The 23,406-nt window shown below is 40.5% G+C and overlaps 1 protein-coding gene across 12 annotated transcripts in view; it reads right to left on the reverse strand.

Annotated features, from left to right (window-relative positions):
* Positions 1–23,406, reverse strand: part of PARG (poly(ADP-ribose) glycohydrolase) — a 124,577-nt gene that overhangs the window by 20,714 nt on the left and 80,457 nt on the right. For 11 of the 12 annotated variants that reach the window (XR_005226169.2, XM_027829470.3, XM_043552163.1 and 8 more), the window contains 4 exons: positions 21,766–21,845; positions 17,872–17,932; positions 14,438–14,513; positions 8,314–8,461 (listed from right to left, as the gene is read on the reverse strand). Coding sequence is in view for 10 of the 12 variants with exons in the window: in XM_027829470.3 (XP_027685271.1) it covers positions 8,314–8,461; positions 14,438–14,513; positions 17,872–17,932; positions 21,766–21,845 (365 nt within the window). In the remaining 2 variants the exon portion in view is untranslated. Of the gene's footprint in view, positions 1–8,313; positions 8,462–8,622; positions 8,771–14,437; positions 14,514–17,871; positions 17,933–21,765; positions 21,846–23,406 lie in introns of those variants that run through there. The other variant, XR_005226170.2, reaches the window with a different exon arrangement.

Raw genomic sequence — 23,406 nt, forward strand, 5'->3', positions numbered from 1 at the left:
TCACCACAGCTGTTCTTCAGGCATGGGTTGCTACTACTGAGCCAGGATCCAACACAAACCAAGTTATTTGAGCTCTCTGACTCTTCGGGTAAAGGATGCCAAAATGGCGCGCTCTCTCTCTCTCCTTGTACCAAAATTCAATGACCTTGCTTCAGGAGGCAGGAAGGTTTCCTGGAGCTGCAGCTTCCATCCCGCACTGTGTGTGTCAAGTGGCCATCCCTCACACTGGTTTGCCGGATGGCTTTATCTACCTTGCACATAAAGGTAATTTCATTGTCTCTTCGTGCTGAGTTTATTTTGGAGACACATTTATGGAGGCAGAACCACATTCCTTTGTCTAGGACAGGGTGACTTAAGCCCTGCCTGCCAAACACCTTTTAAGAACATATTTTCAGCACATATTTATAATTTTTCATCTATCACCTGTACTTTCACAACACGATAATATTAATGACCAGCATATTACCAGTTCATATAGGATACCTTACATCACACCTTTTAGATACAGATTATGACAACAATGAGTTGGGGTACACGGAGCTGGTCCGGCCAGCGAAGGCTCACTTCTACATACCAGGAAGCCCTTCGCCCTCTGGTATTGGAATGCTATTAGGATCACAATCGAACGATTTTTTCCAACAGGAAGCCTTTGTCATTCAGCGCACAGGATGGATGGTGCTCAATTAATGAGCAGCTATTCAATATTTTGTTTTCTCCTCAATGTGTGACCCTCCACCTCATTTACTCCATAGAACTGAAACCCTGCTCTAAAGACAGAACTATAAATGTCCTCATAGGCTTTGCTATGGTACTCATCACTATAGTATCCGAGTGTTCTAGAAACATCACTTTATTTTCACAACATGCCTATGAAGTGAGGGGGTGATACTATCCCCATTTTACAGATGAGGAGCTGAGGCACCGAGAGATTCAGGTCAAAAATAGCTACTAATTTTGGATAGATGCCTGATTTGAAATGCCTAGAATCTGATTTTTCAGAGTACTTAGTATTACACAGGACTGTATATGTTCAAACCACATCGCCCATTGACCAAAGTTGCAGCTGTGACCGCTCAGCAATTCTGCAAAGCAGGCCCAGGGTCTCAAGATGGGCACTCAGAAAATGAGGAACACACAATCAGTGACCACCTCTGAAAAGTCTGATTTAAGTGACTTGCTTGGTATCACAGAGGAACTCTAAGGCCAGGTCTACACTCAAAAGTTAAGTCGATCCAGCTTCGTCACTCAGGGGTGTGAATAATCCACACCCTTGAGCAACATAGTTAATCCAATCTAGTCCCCAGAGTAGATAGTGATAGGCTGACAGAAGAATTCTTCCACTGACCTAGCTATTGACTCTCGGGGAGGTGGATTACCTAGGCTGATGGGAGAATCCCTCCCGTCACTGTAGTGAGTGTCTACGCTGAAACACTATAGCAGCACAGCAGCAGCTTCTCTGCTGTAGAGTCTCAAGTGTAGCCAACCCCTATGGCAGAGGCAGGGATAGAATCTACTTGTCCAGGGCAGCTTTCAACAGTCTTAACCATGAGACCCTCTTTTTTCTCCCTGAAATCCTCTGCCTCATTACTACACACCTTTCAACCTCTGCAACAAACAAGGCAGGGGTCCTCCAGACAACAGCCTCCTTCATGACACAACATTTATTCACCCCCCAGTTCCTGTGCACTGGATTGCCCCCAAGCTTGACCGCTTCTGTCCAACTCTAGTCCTATCTCTTTCCCATCCCTGGCTCCTTGTCCAAGTCCCACTATCCTATTCTACCCAGTTCCTATTCCTCAGGCTTCTCACAGTCCCAGTCTCCTTGCCCAGCCACTACTAGTCTTCCCCTCTAGGATCCTTTTCAAGTCCCAATCTCTTCTCCCCATGACTCCCAATCATTCCCCCTTCCCACATCCTGTCCCAGTCCCCCCACCACCCCAACTCCTTGTCCCCAGTCTCCTTGTCCAGTCAGTACCAGTTCCCCCTCTCTTTGGCTCCTCGTCTGATCCATCTTCCTTTACCCGCTAGCTCCTAATCCCAGTCTCCTCATCCAATCTCTGTTTCCTTTCCCCATCCACTCCCTGGCTTCTTGTCTCCCAGTTCCTTTGCCCAGTCAGTCACAGTCCTCCCACACATCCATGCATTTTGTTAGATCTGCCTCTGCTCCCCCCTTCTACACCTGCTGAGAGTGTAATTCAACTGTGTTTTGCCAAGGCCTCTGAAATCAGGGTACGGTTTCATAAACCAAGGAAAAAAGAGGGTACGTGAGGTCCCCCAGAATAATGGTGGGGACAGTAACCCCGTTTATGACAATGTCATTTGGTGAAAATAGTGTCCCAGACTGTCCATCAACAGAGACTCCCAATTGGTGAAAAACTCAGGCATCATGAACGTTTCCAGTGCACCCATGTTGATATTCATAAATCGGCCTCTGTGGTCCACTAGTGCCTGCATAACAATGGAATAGTCCCCTTTCTGGTTTATGTACTGATGTGCTCCTTGACGAGGACAAACAATGGGAACATGAGTTCCATCAATGGCCTCAGCGCAGTTAGGAAACCCAATAGTCTCAAAGCTAGCAATTACCTAAGGAATATCTTTAATGCCTGCCACCTTGAGATAAAACACATGCCTGACTGCCTCAGAAACCACCGCCACCACTTTACCCACAGTCAACTTTCCAACACCAAAATGGTTGGTAACAGACCTATAACAGTCTGGGGTAGCCAGCTTCCAGACAGTTATAGTGACCCGCTTCTGGACTGGCCAGGGTGACCTCATTCATCTCTCTTTATGCTGGAGGGTTGGGGCAAGCCTCTCACAAGTCTCCAAGAATGTTGCTTTCTTCATGTGAAAGTTCTGGACCCACTGCTGGTCATCCCAGGTCTGCATGACAACGCGATCCCTACAGTCTGTGCTTATGGCCCTGCGCTAGAAGTGGCAGTCTACTTAGGGGGCATCAGCGGCTATGCCAAGTGTATTGAGCAGCATAAGGGAGTACGAGTCTGCCGTGCCAAGGTACTCCCCCTCCTCCATCATGGAATCAATCAGGTACCTTTGGTGGGTCAGAAAATGCTGTCCACAAGTGCCTCATGGAAGCTTTGCCCATTTCCTGACACGAGTGAAAGCGCAAGCAAGAGAAGTTCTTCAAAAGGCACCTCCTCCATGTTACTGGCTCTTAAGCTGAGAGCACACAGACCAAAATCACTCCTCGGCTGGCTGTGTTGGCAGGCTGGGTCAAACATTCTGTAACATGCAGGGTGGGCAGTAAAGTTTTCCCATAGAGCATTATGGTGAAAGGGCTAGAGAGGCCACAATTCCGGAGGATGCTAGGGACTCCGGGATAAGTTTGGTTTGACTCAGGTGTGTGTACTGTAGTGTGGAAGCCAGAGCCCCAGGTTCAAGCCTGGGATAGAAAGTCTTAAGTCAGGTTTAAGAATCAGTGTAGACGCTCAGGCCCAGGAGTTTCTCCCTCAGGTCAGCTGACTCAAGTCCCATTAACCCTAGGCTTACACTGAAGTATAGACATATCTTAAGAGTACGATTACCATTAAAAATGCTAAGAGTCACAAACGCAAGTGAATCTGGCACAGACAGTGCATTCAGTCATTCATATACACACAAATGCACACAGAAAAGATATAGCTGTGTACAGTTTATAAAGTATTAAATACAAAAGACAAACCTTATTTTGAAACATACAGCCTATCAGCTTTCAATACAGGCTGTTCTTGACTCGCTTAAAATTCATATTTATTGATATGCCTGGGGAAAATGTCTGCGCAAACAACAAGAAAAGCAAATAAGAGCTGACAGCTCTCTACCAGGACAGCCTTGGAAACCTTCAACTTTGAGAAGAAAACGTTCCCTTCGGGTATAGCAGTTAGAAGGAAAGCACTGGGTTATCAGGAAGGAGAAACTATACCATATCATGATAGTTTAATGAGTGTAGAAGTATTAGTTTTGTTTTTTAAAGGGTCATTTTCATTTGCTTTTTATGAAAATGCAACTTCAGATGACCAAACTATGAAGAGATGAATTAATCATCAAGAGGCTCACAGAAATCACACAAAATTTAAACTCATGTCCCAGAAACCCACATTAATGAAAACCATTGATTTTCATAAATGAAACTCTGGAAAGATACCAGATAAAAATTATTACTTGACAGGCAGCAGTCTTGCCTGTGACTCACAGGCTTACAAGCTGAGGTTGGAAAAAGAATCAGCTCTGCAAACATTTCTGGAGAATTTCAGAGGCTCCTTTATCTTCTGCCCTATTTTTTGGGATAAATTGATTAGCATTTCCAACATCTGAATTAAAATGAAAGTATACACAGTAGCATACTGCAGAACACTAGGGAAAACAACAAGTAGAGAAATGTAGGAGGATAATTTGCCATTTACAAAGCAGAAAACAACCAAGAAAATGAGAGCAAAGAAAGAAACAAAACATAGGTGGAGTGCCAAGGTTTAGAGGACAAGCTACAAAATAAGATCAGGGTGGTGCTTATAAAAGGAGAAAAAACAAATACAATAAAGTAGCATAGAATATATCTTCTTTAGCACTTCTATGAATGACAGAAGTCGAAGAAAACTATGTTTGTCATATGCTAGAGCCTCTAAAAAGAATTGTGTATGTTACTAGAAACAACATAAGGACTCCGGATCTTACTATGCTTAAGATCTACCTTTGTAAATTAAATTACTTAGCTATAGGGGAGGAGGAAAAGGGCACTGCCTCACCTATTTTTCCCATAGTGTCTGCATGGAAGAAGATAGAACATCATACCCTCTGAGGGAGGAAGGTTAGTACCACTGGTATCCAGTGAAGTAGCAGAATAAGCAGCCTGTTTTTACTTTGGTTGAACATACTTGGTCTGAAATGGTAAAAAGGCTGAATTTAGAGTATCAGGACTTGTTCACAACCTGAGTAGAAACCACAGTCTGTCAGCGGCAATCGTGATATATAATCTAAACAAGAAAATATAGTAGAAATATATCACTGGAATCTCTAGCATTCCCTCTAACATTTCTGTAGGCAGACAGTTCTCTGTGTGTTGAACTACTTTGTTTGCATGACCAGTTTCATATTCATTACAGTGATGATCTCAACCAGATGTTGCACAATCAGAACAAATTTAATTTCTTTCCAATTTCTCAGACTCTTCTGCAAATTTGAGTAGCACAGTTACATCCATTAGGCCACTGCATCAAGATGCATCACAGAAAGAATGTAATTTATCAGGAAGATAGTGGCATACAGTGCAGACATGCCTAAGAACCAAGATGGAAGAAAGCCAGAGATCAAATAAGGATGATGAAATGGCCATTTCCATTAAGGGAGCAGAACATCACATCACAGATATTAATTAGAAGGCACTATAATAAAGTAAAGTGGATTGAAAAAAAAATTGGGAGAATACTGGCTGAATGAAAATGTCACACTTGTTTGACCCTAGCAACAAATGCTTGCATTTTTGAAGGTGAATGGCTAGCTGCCCCAAAATCTTTGTTTACTGTATCCAGAGATATAGACTTCTCTTGGGATGACTCCTCCTTTACAATCTCTTTTAGTAATCTTAACCTGGAAGAGCTAACCCTTTCCAGAGGGGAAGTAATTCAGTGCTTTAATCTTGTTAGGGCCTAACACAAGGCATTTGACTGAGAACCTGAAACTCATATCACCTTACAGCAAATGTGATATGGCACATGAACTATATTCCTGAAGATATTTGCCTATTGATACAACTATATATAAGATAATCAAATTTAAAATGAGACCCTGAAAAATGGACATTGTACTAAACTATCTTTTGTATGAGTACATTCTTTCATTAAGTATTCTTTCAGAGGATTTTATCACATATGTGTTTAAATGTATTTATAAAATTAATTTTTTACCACTGTTTAACCTCTGGTCTGAATTAAAATTAAAGGGAATCTGGGTTCCATTAAAATGTAGACCCCTCACACCAACTTTAATTTCAAAGAGACTTTCCTTCCTTCCCCATCTCCAGATCCTCCCCAGACTCATCTTCTATCCTGAACTCTCAGTCTACCATTCCAGTGATACAGTTTACCCAAGACGTCAGTTGAGCACATCATTATTTCGGGAAACTCTACATAGCTCAAAGCCACAGCTCAGCCTCCCTTCAACTCTGTGGGGCTCAGAAGCCTGATTTAATCCATCCTGGTTTGGTGCTAGAAACTGTATTAACATGAGTAACAGTAAATTCCAAATTCTAAAAGGTGTAACAGATTGCATATTTCTGTAAACAGTCTCAAAACAACATATTCCAGGCACTGTGCAGACCCTGAGCATATTCTGTCTAAATAACTTGCAAAATCAACAGTCTGAGAGGAACTTCTTGGATTGCCTTGTCTTGCTCTGCTCTTTGTGTTGATTGATTTTTTTCCTTTTATGGTGACTATAAACCAGTTTCTTTCTTCAGACTGAGTTTTCAATCTCCCACTTTAATCAGGTTAAATGTAGCTGATTCCAGGAAGGATTTGGAAAACTGTTTTTTGACGAAATAGAAGTATCTGCTAATGGTGACTGATTGTGGCTTTTACTTACTGACTCTTCTTTGCAGTGCTCTTTAGTTAAATCTTAAAAATAGCCGTGGAGACTGTTTAGGAGTCTCCAGAGACCTGTGTGTAATAAATGAGTTTTATTTCTCTTGTCAGCCTGCTGTTGGCCACTTTTTTAGTAGCTCATTCACAAAAATATTCTGTGCTGTATACTGGCCTTTTTCTCTGGAAATGGACAATTTGTTGTTTTTTTTTTTTAAAAAACACATGCACTGTTGTACCATTTTTAAACTTCAACTTGATATATAAACCTAACTGAAATATTTTCAAATCCACATTCAAACTTAAAAAAAATTCAAAACATTGAAAAGTATTAGTTCATTTTGTTTCTACTGTTCTTTGTCTCATACAGTGACAGATGAAGAAATATGCGATTAAGCCACAGAAAAAGAAATAGTAGTAGGGAAAATATTGCAGGTTGTAAATAGCTTGGTCTTTCCTAACAGTAATAATAAAGCTCCATTATATTTAGTCCATGTCTAAGGCCTGGTCCACCTCCCTGTGAAGTCAGTGGGAGCTGTTCCACAGACTTCAGTAAGAGCTGAGACCCTATATTAATAATTTAAGTATAAATATTCTCCTTTTATCTCTGATATCTTGGCCAATACAAATTTGGGAAACTATATTCCTGTACAGTTTTAGATCTATTTATGTATTCATATTGTGTTCTTCACAGGTATATTTAATCCAGAGAAAAAACAGTTAACTCTTAAAGTCCTTTCCTAAATTGTTGCATACATTGCTGTGTGCTACTAAAACAACCCTGCAAACATTAAAACAGCTGTAATTTTCCAGCCCAGCTGTAGCAGCACTTCAAACAACAGATGTAGTGAGTGGAGTGTTTTTAAAGACGGTGAAGTGCTTTGGACTCCCTTCAGGATGAATGTCACAATTTCACTAAAAATATAAAGGCTTAATATGCAAAACACACAAGTTGTTAACAATCTGCATATCAGTTAACCCTATGCATCTCCTAGATATGCTAATAATGCAACCATCCTGATAAGAGCCACTTTCTATTCTTGACCACTATACTAACATAACCAAAAAAGAGACTACCTCCAAAAGAAGCCATGCCAGGTTTTACACTGGGCTCGTGATTTACTAAAATGGAACTTTGTGAGCATAGTAAATATTCTGTACATAACTGTGCAGGGTAGACATCTCCAATACACTTCATAACTACTATCTTCAATATCAAATCTTAGTATTTTAGTTCAAGAAACCCAAAATAAACTGAGACATTATGTAGACTGAGTATTAATGTAGGTATTATAGCCAAGTTACAGCAGACCCTAAGTGGAATTTACAATCAGTCCATTAGACTCAAAAGAGGTTTGTTTTTTACTATAAAGCCTGTTCCTGAGTTATCTGAAGTCAGTGGGATTTTTAGCATAAACTCACACTGGAACATAATTAGGTCATTAATCTCTTATCACAATAATTACTCATTTGAGAATGGTCTACAAAGAGAAATATCAACAAACAGCATTGCAGTGAGTGTGAAGACTAGGAGATAGGTGCACAGGATGCTTTTTAAATTTGTGATCTAAAAGAAAAACGGCATGAATAAATCAGGGTATGTATATGACTGTTGACAGTGCCTGAACTTCTGTGATGTTGGAGATGTCAACTGAAACCTCCTGGCATCACACTGATTCCATATATAATAGGAAGATAAGTATTTGAAACGTTCTGCACAGAGTTAACAAAGACTAACCTGTGATTATAAGACATTCATTGTGGTCCAGGACTTCAGTGATGAGCCGAGATACTATCAGCTCTGGATTGATTAAAAAACGAATTTCTTCTTGTACCAGTCCTGCACCAGTGACACCACCTCCAACAAAACGATTTGCAAAATCAACCTAGTAGAAAAAATGTCCTAGATGATTACAGAATAGGCAAACATCTTTACATCCTTTCTTTAATAAGGTAAATAAATGCTGCATGAGATTCATCTTTCTGTTCAGCCTTTGTTTTGTTTGCCTACTTGCATTTAGAAATGCAACTAGCAGGACTGACCCACCTTGCCCTCACTGCATATTAAGTGGTGGGGACCTTTGTCTGGCTTGACAAAGAAGGTGAGTTGCCCCTGTTTAATTGCAAAGGTGGCTTGTCCAGCAGGCTGATAGGAAAGAGGTTGTTGCGCCCTGTCCCCTGGTTAACTTCTCCACCTAAGAAGCAGAAAGCAGTTAGTGGATCATGTGGGGTGGGGGTTTATTATTTGACAAAATGCTCTCAGCCCAAGATCCTTAGAAGGAACACTTTTTTTCCAAACATTATTGGAGTAAAATATAGTTGTTGTTTCCATTTTTACATCGCTTTACAATTTTCCCATTCTATATTTTATAGGAGTTAGAAAAATTACACATTATTAAACATTTGGCCATCAGCAGCATGTCCTAAACCATTTATAGATTGGTAATGCAACTGTACCAGCAGTTCTCTACCTAGTGAGATTCACTGTGAACTATGGCTGAGGACACCTGAATGGGATGAGACTTTTTGTTCAAAATAGACTGACACACTGTTTAAAATAGATAAGCTTTAAACTCATGATTTTTTGCAGGAATAGCATGTATTTCACTTTAAAAAAGCCTCCATCCACAGAGATAAAGGTGGTGGACTAACACCTGTATATTAATCATGAGGTAGACTATAAAGAAATTAAAAGTGATGGAATGGATAAAATAGAATCTATTTGGGTCAAAAGCACTTTAGGGGAAAAAGTTACCAGAGGTTCCTCTAGGTTAGTGCTTGGGGTATGCTATGGACTTCCCAGGATCTGATGTGGATATGGATAGAGACATCTTAAATATTTTTAATGAAATAAATATTACTGGCAATTGTGTGATTATGGGAGACTTTAATTTCCCAGATATAGACTGAAGAACAAGTGCTACTAATAATGGTAGTGTCCAGATTCTCCTGGATGCGACAGCTGACAGATTTTTCCACCAAATAGTCACCAAACAAACAAGAGGTGATGCCATTTTAGATTTAGTATTGGTGAGTAGTAAGGATCTCACAGAAGAACTGGTTGTAAGGGAAAAATTTCATAGGGTAGGGTTGCAGACCAAACTGGATGAGCAAGCATCTCAAACAGGTTACTAAGAGAAAGCAGAAAGCCAAAAGCCAATACGGAATGGAATATGGGATGGATCAGAAAGGAAAGCTACCTTTTGGAGGTCAGAAAGTGTAGGGATAAAGTGAGAACTGCCAAAAGCCTAGCAGAGTTAGACCTTACAAAGGAAATTAAAACCAATAGTAAGGCTCTACAGCTGTATAAATAAAAAGAAAATAAGGAAAGAAGTGGGACCGCTAAGCATTGAGGATGCTCAGGGTTTAACTGATTGCCATATTTGGGGTCGGGAAGGAATTTTCCTCCAGGGCAGATTGGCAGAGGCCCTGGGGGTTTTCACCTTTCTCTGCAGCGTGGGGCACGAGTCACTTGCTGGAGGATTCTCTGCACCTTGAAGTCTTTAAATCACGAGTTGACGACTTCAGTAGCTCAGACATAGGTCAGGGGTTTGTTACAGGAGTGGGTGGGTGAGATTCTGTGGCCTGTGTTGTGCAGGAGGTCAGACTAGACGATCATAATGGTCCCTTCCAACCTTAAAGTCTATGAGGATGGGGTGGAGATTAAAGATAATCTAGGCAAGGTCCAACACCTAAACAAACACTTTGCCTCAGTTTTTAATAAGGATAATGAGGAGTTTAGGGGTAGTAGCAGAGTGGCTAATAGAAATGTTGATTTGGAAGAAGAACTTATCACATCTGAGGTAGAAGTCAAACTCAAACAGTTTAATGGGACCAAACAGGAGGGCCCAGTTAATCTCCATCCAAGAATATTAAAGGAACTGGCACATGAAATTGCAAGCCCTATTGCAAGGATTTTTAATGAATACCCTATGAATGGAGAATTGGTAATATAGTACCTATTTTTAAGAAAGGGAAAAACAGTGATCCAGGAAACTACAGGCTTGTTAGTTTGACCTCAATTGTATGCAAGGTCTTGGAACAAATTTTGAAAGAGAAAGCAGTTAAGGACATAGAGATAAACAGTAATTGGGATAAAATACAACACGATTTTACAAAAGGTAGTTTTTGCCAGACCAATCTGATCTCTTTTTTTGAGAAGATAACTGATTTTTTAGACAAAGGAAATGCAGTAGATCTAATCTACCTGGATTTGAGTAAGGAATTTGATACAGTTCCACATGGGAAATTATTAGTTAAATTAGATAAAATGGGGATTAATATGAGAGCTGAAAGGTGGATAAGGAACTGGGTTAAAGGGAGACTAGCATGGGTCATACTGAAAGGTGAACTGTCAGGCTGAGAGGGGGTTACTAGTGGAATTCCTCAGGGATCGGTCTTGGAATCAATCTTATTTAACATTTTCATTAATGACTTTGGCGCAAAAAGTGGGAATGAGATAATAAAATTTGCAGACGACAAAAAGTTGGGAGGTACTGCTGATATAAGATGAGACTCAGGGAGCTTGACTTGGTTCGCCAACCAAGAGAAGGCTGAGGGGTGTATGATTGCTCTCTATAAATACATCGGGGGATAAATACCGGGGAGGTGAGGAGTTATTTAATTCCCAATGTGGACACAAGAACAAATGGATACAAACTGGCAATCAACAAGTTTAGGCTTGAAATTAGATGAAGGTTTCTAACCATCAGAGGAGTGAAGTTCTGGAACAGCCTTCCAAGGGGAGCAGTAGGGGCAAAAAACCTAAGTGGCTTCAAGACTGAGCTTGATAAGTTTATGGAAGGGATGGTATGATGAGACATGCCTACAACAACATGTGACCCATCTGCAACTGCCAGTAGCAAATATCCCCGAAGGCCAGAGATGGGACACTAGATGGGGAAGGCTCTGAGTTACTATAGAGAATTCTATCCCAGGTATCTGGCTGGTTGGTCTTGCCACTATTTGGGGTCAGGAAGGAATTTTCCCCCAGGTCAGATGGGCAGAGACCCTGGGGATTTTTCACCTTCCTCTGCAGGATGGGGCACGGGTCACTTGCAGGTTTAAACTAGAGCAAATGGTGGGTTCTCTGTAATTTGAAGTCTTTAAATCGTTATTTGAGGACTTCAGTAATGCAGCCACAGGTTACGAGTCTATTACAGGTGTGGGTGGGTAAAGTTCTGTGGCCTACAGTGTGCAGGTCAGACTGAATGATCACGATGGTCCCTCCTGGCCTTAAAGTCTGTGAGTCTACATTATAAACTAGTGACCAGCATACATTTATAGTTTTGTTTTTTTTAAAAAAAGGATACTATTCCATCCTAATCTTTCAAATGCTATTATATTTTTCCACATCTCTCTTAAGATAACTGAATTCATAATAGATAATAAGAGTTGAACCAAAATGAGAGGGTGGCAGAATAAATAAACCCCCTTGGACCAGAAACTCGTATGAAGTGTCAAGTCTAAAATGATTTTTAATCTTAGTGGCAAGGCTCTGAAACAACTAGCCAAAATAACAACAAATTCCCACTGAAACTTATGATGAAAATGTTGATAGACATTTAGTGGTTGAGGTGTTGCTAAAAGTGACTGTGGTATATAAAACTCAGATGAAAATTCTCCAAAATGTTTTGTCAGAGTTCTTAATCCAAGCAGAGGGATTACGTGCTCTGTTAATATCATCATCCCTCAGGGTATATTTGTTTTAGCTGAGTTTAATGTAAATTTATACAACACATAAAAGGCATTATAAAAGTATCAGCATAATTTCCGCCTCCCTCCTAGGGTTACAGGATGGGTGGCTAAGGAAAAGAAAGAAAAATTAATATTTCTGTGTAGTTTTTAAGTTTATCATCTCCATACAGATTCTGGCTGCTCGGATTTAATGAAGCTATGAAGGGCTTCAAGGAGAAGAATTTTCCTCCTGTTAAAATATCAGCAATCTACTTGTGGTGATGCTCTCACTTGAGACATCGGATATGCCATGCTTGGTCACATCATTGGGTCCAGTATCGTGTGTCTGCTTGTGGCTAATATTGGAGCAGCACTAATGCCTACTGGGTATCAACTACAATATTTTAGAGCTGCCTGGAATAACTAGTTAATGTACTATTATTATTGATGATAATAGTATTATGTGTATACCGTGGTAGCAACCAAAGACCCCCAGTGAGGATCAGGGATCAATTGTCCTAGCTGCTGTACAAGCAAAAAGGTAGAACATGGTCCCTCCCTACTCTGAAGGGCCTAACAGTTTAAATTCAAGACAAGACACAAAAAATAGGAGAGAGATGAGGAGAGATAAGGGTAACTCTAATAAGTTCATACGGTTACACAGGGAATTTGTAGAAGTATAAATGTTTGGGAACCATCCTGTTGTGCATTTGTTAACCTATCAAACCATTATCTTCTGTGTACTCTTCATATTTGCTGTCCCACAGAAAGAGTAACCCTGGGCACATTCCTTTTTATATTTATATGTTTCATCTCCGCACTTCTACTTTGCATTACTGGTTCCTGTTTCATATTTATATACATATATACACACACAAGATTTTATATGTATTAAACAATGTGTACACACGCACACATGCCGGCTATTAGCCAGGATGGGCAGGGATGGTGTCCCTACTTCTGTTTGCCACAAGCTGGGAACGGGCAACAAGGGATGGATCACTTGATGATTACCTGTTCTGTTCATTCCCCCTGAGGCACCTGGCACTGGCCACTGTCGGAAGACAGGATACTGGGCTAGATGGACCTTTGGTCTGACCCAATACGCCGTTCTTATGTTCTTACACAATTTTCATAATGCTCTCAGACAACACATATAATGATGTTAGCCCCCTTCCTCCTGGGTGGCCATTGGGGCCCGGAAGGTTTCCTAAACCCTGCAGGAATGGATCACTGTGGATGTAAGGTGTGAATTGGCATGGAGCAGCTGACATCCCTGGAGCCTCTGAGGCGATAAAGGCACCACCTCCCTAGCACTGCTCCACAGGAGGCAGGACAGACTTTCTAGACTCCATCTGGCCACTAGTGCTGGTAAACAGGAGATGCTAGGGTCTTTTTAAAGGGTCACTCCCCATGGAAAATTCTGTGGAGGACTCCAAATCACATGGAGCTCCCCCCTTAACAAACACATTCCCAGATGTTATCCAGCAACCTTGTAGTTCCAGCTACAGACTTTATGGATCTATTTCTCCCTCAGGCAAGGACTGTATTTCCCCTTTTCAACTGAGATTGCAAGAACTAAAAGCAACTTCAAATGACAAGATAAGTTCATAAAAGTGATAGAACTCAAAGTTTTATACTAAACTCTAAAAGCTAAACTTGTCACCCCTTCAAACAAAACTAAATATTTCTTTATGGAAATGGAGGAGACATTCTCCTTATCAATCGGTTTTAGCTGACGGCTCTCAGACCAAAACAACTGTGCTGGCAGCAGAAAGAGCCTTTTGACTAATGAACTGGTCACCAGACGGGGCACAGCAACAGCTTTTAAAAAATAAACTGAAAACTGTGACATCCTGTCAAGATCATACCCTGGAAACTCCTCTCCTGTCAATCTCCAATCCATGTCTGAACTGAAGGACCTGAAGCTGTCCAGGTCTTGTGATTTTCTGTCAAATGGTTTTGGAAACAGGGACACATGTGAAAAAAAAAAAGCTGGGGAATGTTGACACTATTAAGGCTTTCAGAATGATCAGTTTTGTGGTTTCTTTTATCCGGTATAATGTCACTACTTTAAAAAACAAAACAAAAAACAAGGAGGTATATGAATAACTGTGCTAAACTGCCCAGTCATCAATAATGTGCCAAAAGCACAGCATAAAGCCCTATTTTTATTAGACACTTACCTGTAGCATACCACGTCCATTGCTTTCTATAGTGCCCTCATATGTGACATACAATCTGGTCAGTTTTTTATGAGATCTATAATTTTAAAAATATATACAGATGCAGTGTTACCTTACAGAGAATCAATTAACTACATCACCAAATGTAAAAGTCTCCATTATAAAAATCTGCAAAAAAATAAATGAACAAGATTATATTTTCAGTTACATTAGTGTAAATCCAAAGTAACTCCATTGACTTCAATGAAAAGCTTTGTTTGCTTTCCAAAGGAATACTCCAGATATACAACTAAGACCAGTATAACTTAGAACAGAATTTGGTACAATGTGACAAAGGTCAGATATAAATTAGGGAAGTGGGAGGTGAAGAAAATGAATACTTTGCATTTACATCGTACTTTCCATCCAATGATCTCCGCTCCCTATAAACACATCAGTCAATCCTCACTACCACTTGGTGAATTGGGTTTTATTATTCTCATTTTATAGATGGTGAAACAGAAGTTAGGTTTCTTGCCCAAGGCCACAGAACAAGAGAACAGCAGGTCTGGGCCTAGAATTCTGATACTCCTGGATGTGGCTGAGTGTAGGGGCACCACCTGCACCCCTGTACACAAAGGATTAACTATAGCTTCCCTTTTCTTTTCTGTTACACAGCAACTCAGGCGAAGAACTATACGCAGGAATGCTGGAAAGACAAAAGAGAGGAATGTCTGTTGGAAGGCGGGACTCCACACTCAGGTACTGAGGCTATGGCTACACTAGAGAGCTTATAGCAGCTGCGATAAATGATCTGTGTAGCCGCTCTAAGGTAATGGGAGAGAGCTCATCCATCAGCTTAATTACTCCAGTCTCCGTGAGCGGCGATAGTTAGGTCAGCGGGAGAGCTTCTCCCACAGACATAGCACTGTCCACACCAGCACTTAAATCGGCATAAATTATATCACTTGGTATGTGTGTGTGCCTAATTCACACCCCAGAGCAACATAATTTATGTCAATTTAAGCTGTAGTGTAGCCATACCTTGAGTGAACCCCACCTTGGGGGATCTTTTTGTTGTTGCTTTATGCTTATGGTAACTTATTTTGATCTATGCTGATAAAGATTTGCTGCTGTTGAAAAACCCTGTTGCTCGCTGCCATTTTATTTCTTCTGAACTACACCCTCCAGCCCACAACTACTCTTTGGGTTTTCACAAAATTGGCCTTATTTTGATCAGAATGATCATTTTTGATCATTAATTTCTATCCAGAATTGTAAAATTAAAATAACTTAATTTTATGGGTTGATCACCAGTGTTGTGGACTGAGGTTTAAATTAAGCTATATTAGTTACAATCATCCATTAATAGATTTACAGGGGACATAAATCTGCCCTCTACTTGAGCAGGATATTAAGAAACAGAATATTCTGTGTGAGAAGCTAGTACATAGACTGAATTACATTCATATCAGTGATGGCTTAGATTCCTCACTTCAGCAAACAAGAAATAAAATGATGTTTCACCTTTCTGTTTAAAAAGAAAAAAACATTTGCCACTCAGCTCCCATTGAGGTTAAAGTGAAACATATCTATATCCTCAATCACCAATTTAAAAACCTTTAATAGCATACAATTACATATTTCCTACCCCTAAATAGTAGTTACACAGATAGAGCAAAGAAGCACTATGTTAATATGACAAAATCATCTGACAGAAGATTTGGTCAGATTTTGAAAAATAATTTTGGGTCAGATCCTCATCTGAGTACATTGGCAAAGCATCAGGGAAGTCAATGGAGGTAAACTGATTTATACCAGCTTAAGATCTGGCCCTTGACATATACAACTGTAAGGGTGTGCAGTTTCCTGGAAGACTAGGAGAACCATGTGTACTCTGTTATTACTAAAGATGCATGAATTTATGTACTCCGAGACTTACAGTAATAGATTTTTAAAAAATGTTTTGGACCCCAAAATGAGAGCATCTTTTCTGCTCAGCACATATATACCTGTTTACTTCTGCAATTCAAGGGTTAATATGACGTTCTGAATTGACTCATCTTTTTAAAATGGTGGCTTAATTCTCCTCTGCCATACCTCAAAGTCTCTCTCAGTAATCATTGCATATTTACCCTGAAACCAGAGCAAGCTGAGTGCTTTTTCCTTACAATTCACTGTGCCACCATCACCTCAAGAAATCAATCTCTTTGAAAGAGAGAGCACAAAATTACTCAAGCAGTGAGTGCCAAGGGAATGCAATGTCAGCACTGAGTAACTACTTTCAATAGGATTACCTTCTAAAATAACTTTTGTTTTATACCCTTTAGGGCCTGGGCATCCATTTATCATGTACTAACTATAGTATATTTGAGAACTGGTAAAACTAACAAGAAATCCATGACATGCTATATATTTGCAAGATATAGTATCAGACCTTTCATTCTACTATGTGTCTAACAAGGGTACACTTTTTAGATTATAGTTAATATGCATTGTATAGCAAGTAAATCAAAAGTGAATGTACACACTAGTTATTTTAGCACATTTTAGGGGTAGTAACTATTGTAACTACTATAGTTATAAGATTTTCTTTTTTAATAAACACCAATTATTAAAGTAAGTCTAAAAAAGAAAGATCATGGAATAGCCAGTAAGTCTACACCGTGCTATTTACAGTTTTGGATACAAATTTAACATATGTTATATCTTAACTAGTATTTATATCTATAATCCTAATTTGCAGATTTTGATTCTAGGGTTACACATCCAATTTCTTGCCTCTTTTCCCAGCCCCAAAACACCAACATCCAAAAACTCTGCTTAAATCTAAAACTTCACATACCCAGACAAGCAGCCATCATCTTACTTGGACTGTTTGCTGATGACATGGCACTAGCCAATGAAAAAGCTAATAAATCAAAATTTTCATGCTGGCTGTCAGCCACATTGCATTCGAGTTCCTGTCATTGCTGCTTCAGATGAACCATCACACCCAGGCTTCCCTCATCCCCACATATATACCTGCAAATTTTCATGGAAATATCACTGTTTAAATGTTCATCTAAATCATGAACAAACAAAATGAAATGAGGTAGCTGAAGCACATAAATATGCTCAAGTTAGAAATTAATTTTACAAAATTTTAGAACTTTTGACTAAATTATCAACTTCTACAGAACACTGAAACAACTCCCCCACCAAAGAGTAACAACCTCCACCACCAAATTGCTTTTGCATCAGTTCAGCTGACTCCCTCCCTCCCCCCCCCCACAAACTTGATGAATAAAAATAAAGATCCATACAAAATAGTGTCCCTTGTAATGATTAAGAGCCTGACTCAACTCCTAATGAAGTCACTGGGAGCCTATGACTTTACTGGGAGTTGCATAAGGCCCTAAGTCACCACAACCAAGTAAAACAATTTCTCACACTGAGAGATGTGTTTAACTTACCTTTCCCAGTCTGGAAGGTCTTGAAAACTTTGTCTTGTAAACGTCACTAACCCAGTTGGTTCTATTTTTAAAAAATAACAAAAAACAATACAACATACATTATCAGCTGTATGTTTCAAGTTTTAAAAGCTTACCACTTAAAATCATTCAGAGACTAAGGCTACAACACATGTGGTTCTTACTCAGGAATATTAAAAACCAATTTAAAATAAAAATGCTAGTTAAAATAAATAATTTGTTTCTCCTAAAAGGAAAACTGAAGTTTGATTCCCTCACTGACAGTGCCAGTGTTCAAACTGAAGGAAATGTATGTGATGATCAAACTTTCACCTCCTTGCCCCCACTTCCTTTTACATCTATTTTTCTTTTTATCAGCCAGCAGAAGTAAAGTTGGGGGTATGACATATGTCATAAGTTGGGGGTATGATTTATGTCCCTTCCCAATTCGAGTACATGAAAGCATTTCTTTGCAATACCAGACCAAAGAAGGAAAGCACGTTGTTTCTCAAATATTCCACTTAAGCTGTAAACATCATGAGACTGGCTTGGTAGTTCAGGCGAGAGCAGAATGTGTTGCCATAGACAAAAATCAGACTTCAGATCCTGAGCAGGCTCCAGTCAGTAGGTCATGAAGCACTACATGCAAGTAGTAGGGGAGCATCATATGTTTTCAACCAAGAACCTTGGCTGATTAACATGAAGGACTGATGGATTTCAGAGGAAGGAAGTTCATTATCTCTTGAACCATTTGAGAGAGGAAATAGGAAGATTCCTGGAGGACTCCAGCCCTCAACAGAAAAAAAGATGTGTATAGACGCATATTATAAGAGATTACCTCTATTTATGTGACTTCCTTTTATTTCACTAAAAATATGTTTTAGTTGCAGCAACAAAAAATCACTTTTTGAATATTTGGAAGAAACTTATTTTATTCAATCTGTTCTTTGTCCAGAAAGCAATTCCATTTTTTCTGTGGAAAAGCATTCTTAGAGTGAGAAACATTAGAAACTATTAGAGACAATGGTGGTATCATCTAAATAAAAAACGTATTTTAAAACTTCTATTCTTTAAGAACTCCTATTTTTTTGGAAAGAATAAAATATTCCTAAGAAAGTGTTAAATATTCCTGTAATACTGTTAGAAATGTTATGAGGTTATAAAGAATTTTATTTAAAAAGGTTAGCTTAATTTTTTAAAGAGAAGGTCTTGTATTAATCAAGTGTTTCCCCACAAGGGTTCTCTTGTATTATGGAGGTGATGTTTCACAAATTAAGCATACATTTTGAGTACTAAGCTTTGGTTTGCATACGCTTCAATGTATTCTGTTACAAGGAACTCAATTACTATTTATAATAAAAGGGCTGGGGAATTAAACATTTAATTTCCACTCATTTCCAGGGCTAAATTACTTCAGTCTTAATTCATTATGCGGGGGGGGGGGGGGGGGGGGAGAGAAAAAAAAAAAGGGACAGGGTCTGTTTGAAAGTGCAATATAAGTTACTAATTAAAGGAAGAACATTTGAGAATCCCATTAAATATTATTTGGAATTATAGTTTAAAAAATTCCAATTCACCGGTTACATAGAACATAATCCCAAAGGATTTTAAGTACATACAGAGGCGGAGCAGCTGTATAACTTAGAAGTAAGAGGTTGCTGTAATTCAGGTTGCACGTAAACATTTTTTCACTCACGTGTGAAAATGCAATAAGCTATACACAAAGTCACATGCCTGGGTCACATTCTACTCTTGACCTTGATGTCAATAGATGTTATTCACAAATGAGACTTTGGTAGGTACATGAAGGACAGGATGTGGTTCTACTAGTTTTCATGGTGGCAGTATAAATCCTCAAGTCAAAAGAATGACTGTTAGATAAAATGAGAACCTTTTTTTGGCCCAAGTATGGGAGTAGCTTTTTTTAAATGCCATTTTGCACCTGAATACCTCAAAAATGTCTTTTTTTAAAAAACAAATGCTTCTGACTTGGTATGAGTTAGTTATGAGGGAAAATTACTATTCTCTACACGTTAGAACAAATGATTTTCTAAAATAAAGTTTTAAGAGTAGAAAACATCATGATGTTCATATGGAGTATGCCACCAGAAAATCTAACACCAGACCAAGATATGATACTTCAGATACAATTAAGATATATATTGTATCAATGATTATTAAGGCTCCATGTTTGTCGCGGAAGTCACGGATTCCATGACTTCCTGTGACCTCCGTGACTTCTGTAGCAGCTGGTGAGCTCGAGCAGCTAGCCCTGGGGCCTGTTGCTTGGGCAGCCTTGGGGACAGCCACACCATCCACTGCTGCAGCAGCCCTGGGCAGTGGCTGATGCAGCTGGCCCCGGGGACTACCTGATCAGCAGTCCCAGGGGTGGCAAGAGCAGCCACAGCTTAGGGGCTCTTGGAAGTGATCCTGGGATGCCCAGAGCTACCATTAGCTGCCTGGGACTCCCCTCCCGCCCCCAGCAGTGGCCGGAGCTGCCACTGGCTGCCCGGGGCTTTCCTCCCCTCACAGCACCCCCACCCCCCCCCATAAGATTAAATCAGAGGTATTTATGGTATGAGTCATGGACAGTCACAGGCCATGATTTTTTGATTTTTGCCCTTTACCTGTCCATGACTTTTACTAAAAATACCCGTTATTAAATCTTAGCCTTAATGATTATGCATACAACTAGAGCATCATAGATACATTTTTATTGCAATGAGTGCTCAGCCACATACATGTGTTTTTACACGTTTATGTGAATGTGCAACTCCTTGACCATGTAAGAAGCTTCAATTAACTTGGTACATTAACTTGAATCTCAGATAGCTTATATAATCTTATTGGACTGTCCAGCTACACACATTCTGAGCATTATCTTGCCAGGCGGCTGAATGCCTTAAAATCCAGTTAAGTTCCATGGGAGTTGAGGGTGCCCAACATCTCGCTGGGTCGCTCATTTAGTGGGTTTATTTTAAACATGGGTCAGCTCTCTTATGAGCTTTTGGGGAAGAAGGGGATAGAAGTGGTTGGGGAAAAAATGAAAAAAACCTACATTATTGCAATATCTGAGCTGAGATTTTGGACACACTTAAGCCAGTAAAGTCAAAGTTACAGTTCCCTGGAAACCACTATTTTGACAGTGAGTGTGTGTATTTATATGCTTCTAACTGCTGCTATGTGCGTGAGTGCTCTCTCTCTTTTTTTTATGGACAAGAAAGAGAATGGCAGTTAGCAGCATATGGAATAATTAAGATAATACATGTATTTTAATTACTGAATATTCTGCTAACTGCCATACCCTCGCACATTAGAGAAACAAAGTGGGTGAGGTAAAAATCTCTTATTGGATCCTCTTATTGGACCAACTTCTGTTGGTAAGAAGCAAGCTTTCGAGCCATACAGAGCTCTTCTTCAGGTCTGGGAAAGGTACTCATAGCTGAAGAAGAGCTCTGTGTGGCTCAAAAACTTGTCCTTCTTACCAACAGAATTTTGTCCAATAAAAGTTATTACCTCACCCACTTTGTCTTTCTAATACCCTGGAACCGACACAGCTACTACACTGCATCCTCTCACATACACATATACATACACAAAGCGTTAAAGCGTGTGTGTGAGTGAGAGAGAGAGAGAACACGTGTGCATGTGCATGGCAGTTAGCATCTTACATAATAATTCAACACTTTATATATTCTGTACCTCAGGGCAAAGCTACAGTTCCTGTGGGAACCAATATTTTCAATTTCTTGACTTCTTTGTTCAAAACCTTCACCATAACATTGTATTGCCATAGATTTTTCCATTTATTATACATTCTTTATGTGTTTGCTTTGCAGCTCAGACTAAGGCATTTTTCACAGCATTCAAAAGAAATGAACTAATAAGAGGATATACTTTTTTCTGTGACTCTTCTAAAGTAGCAGAAAAGGGTTTTAAGCTTCTCAGGCTTCCTTGGTGACCGCCCTTCAAACAATCTGAATAAAAAGAAAGATAGAAAAGTGACTGAATTAGTTTCAATGGCACACAGAGTAATAATTAAGCTGTTTAATAACAGTGATCTGATTGGATTTTGAAAGTAATAAGGATAACTTCAAGAGGCTTCTCTAGATGTTTAATAAGATAAAAGTGTCACACTCATTTAAATTGAAAAGTAACATGGAAAACAAATGTGATTTCTCTGTTCAAAGAGGGTTGTAAATCAAATGCATAATTTTCTCTCTTTATCAGGTAGTAGTACTTACACACTCTAGCTAAAATCCTCGTTGCCTGTATAAAGCCCAAATACTTTAGCTTTAAGCAGATGAAGTAGAGAGACTGAGGAGAAAAAATCCACCCAACAACCAAGTGTCAGGTTCCAAGGCCCCTCCACAGCCACTATTCCAGTCTACAAGCTTGAAACCAGAGACCTTCCACAGCATTTGTATGGGGTGTGGATATACAGCCTTCCCCTGGCCTGCCCTCAATGATGTATTTACATGCTGGTCTATGCAGGCTGAGTGCAGAGACCTTTTCAGCAGCACCCTGGGGGCATGAGGCATACCTGCATGGTTGCTCAGCCAGTGGACAGCCTTGGGGAACCTCTACAGGGTTTAAGTGGTACAGATAGCCTTGCACTGGCCCTCCAGAGTGGGGCTAATTTAATCCCACTAGTATTAAGTGGCTCAAACAACAAATTATTTTGGTTGGTTGATTAAATGGAAGAATACTCCCATCCTTATTTTAAAGGGGAAAAAATCCTTAATGAGATAATAGTACACAACTAAAGCTTCAGATCTCCTTGTAATCTTCAGTTCTCCAAGACACTAAACCTTTTAATATGTTATCAGTTTCCTTAGAAATAGGTGCCCATAGAACAGAGATGGGCAAACTATAGCCTGAGGGTCACACCCGGCCTGTGGAATGCTCCTGCCCGGCCCCTGAGCTTCTGGCCCGGGAGGCTAGCCCCCGGCCCCTCCCCCACTGCCTTAGCTCACTGTGCAGCTGGCACAATGCTCTGGGCGGCGGAGCAATGAGCTCTTGCCGGGCTCACAGCTGCAGAGCCATGGCCTGACCCAGTGCTCTGTGCTGTGCGGTGGCGTGGCTGGCTCCAGCGCGGCTGCCTGTCTTGGTGCTCTGGGCGGCTCGGCTGTAGCGCTGCAGGGGGCAGGGAGGTTGGATAGAGGACAGGGGAGTTCGGGGTGGTGGTCGAATGGGGGCAGGGGTCCCGGGGGGGGGGGGGGGGGGGGGTCAGGAATGAGAGGAGAGGTTGGATGGGGAGGAGGCCGGGGGGCATTCAGGGGCAGGGGTTCCGGGGGCAGTCAGGGGACAGGGAGAAGGGGTGGCTGGATGGTGCAGGGGTCCTGGGGGGGGGCAGTCAGGAATGAGAGGAGGGGTTGGATGGGCCAGCGGGGGGCAGTCAGAGGCAGGAGATCCAGGGGCGGTCACGGGACAGGAAGCGCGGGGGGGGGGGGGGGGTAGGGGGTGTGTGGGGGGGGGTAGGGGGTGTGTGGATGGGGCAGGGGTCCCGGGGGGCAGACGTCCCGGGGGGCAGACATC

This window comes from Chelonia mydas, chromosome 7 (genome assembly GCF_015237465.2).
Source record: "Chelonia mydas isolate rCheMyd1 chromosome 7, rCheMyd1.pri.v2, whole genome shotgun sequence".
Lineage (NCBI taxonomy): Eukaryota > Metazoa > Chordata > Testudines > Cheloniidae > Chelonia > Chelonia mydas.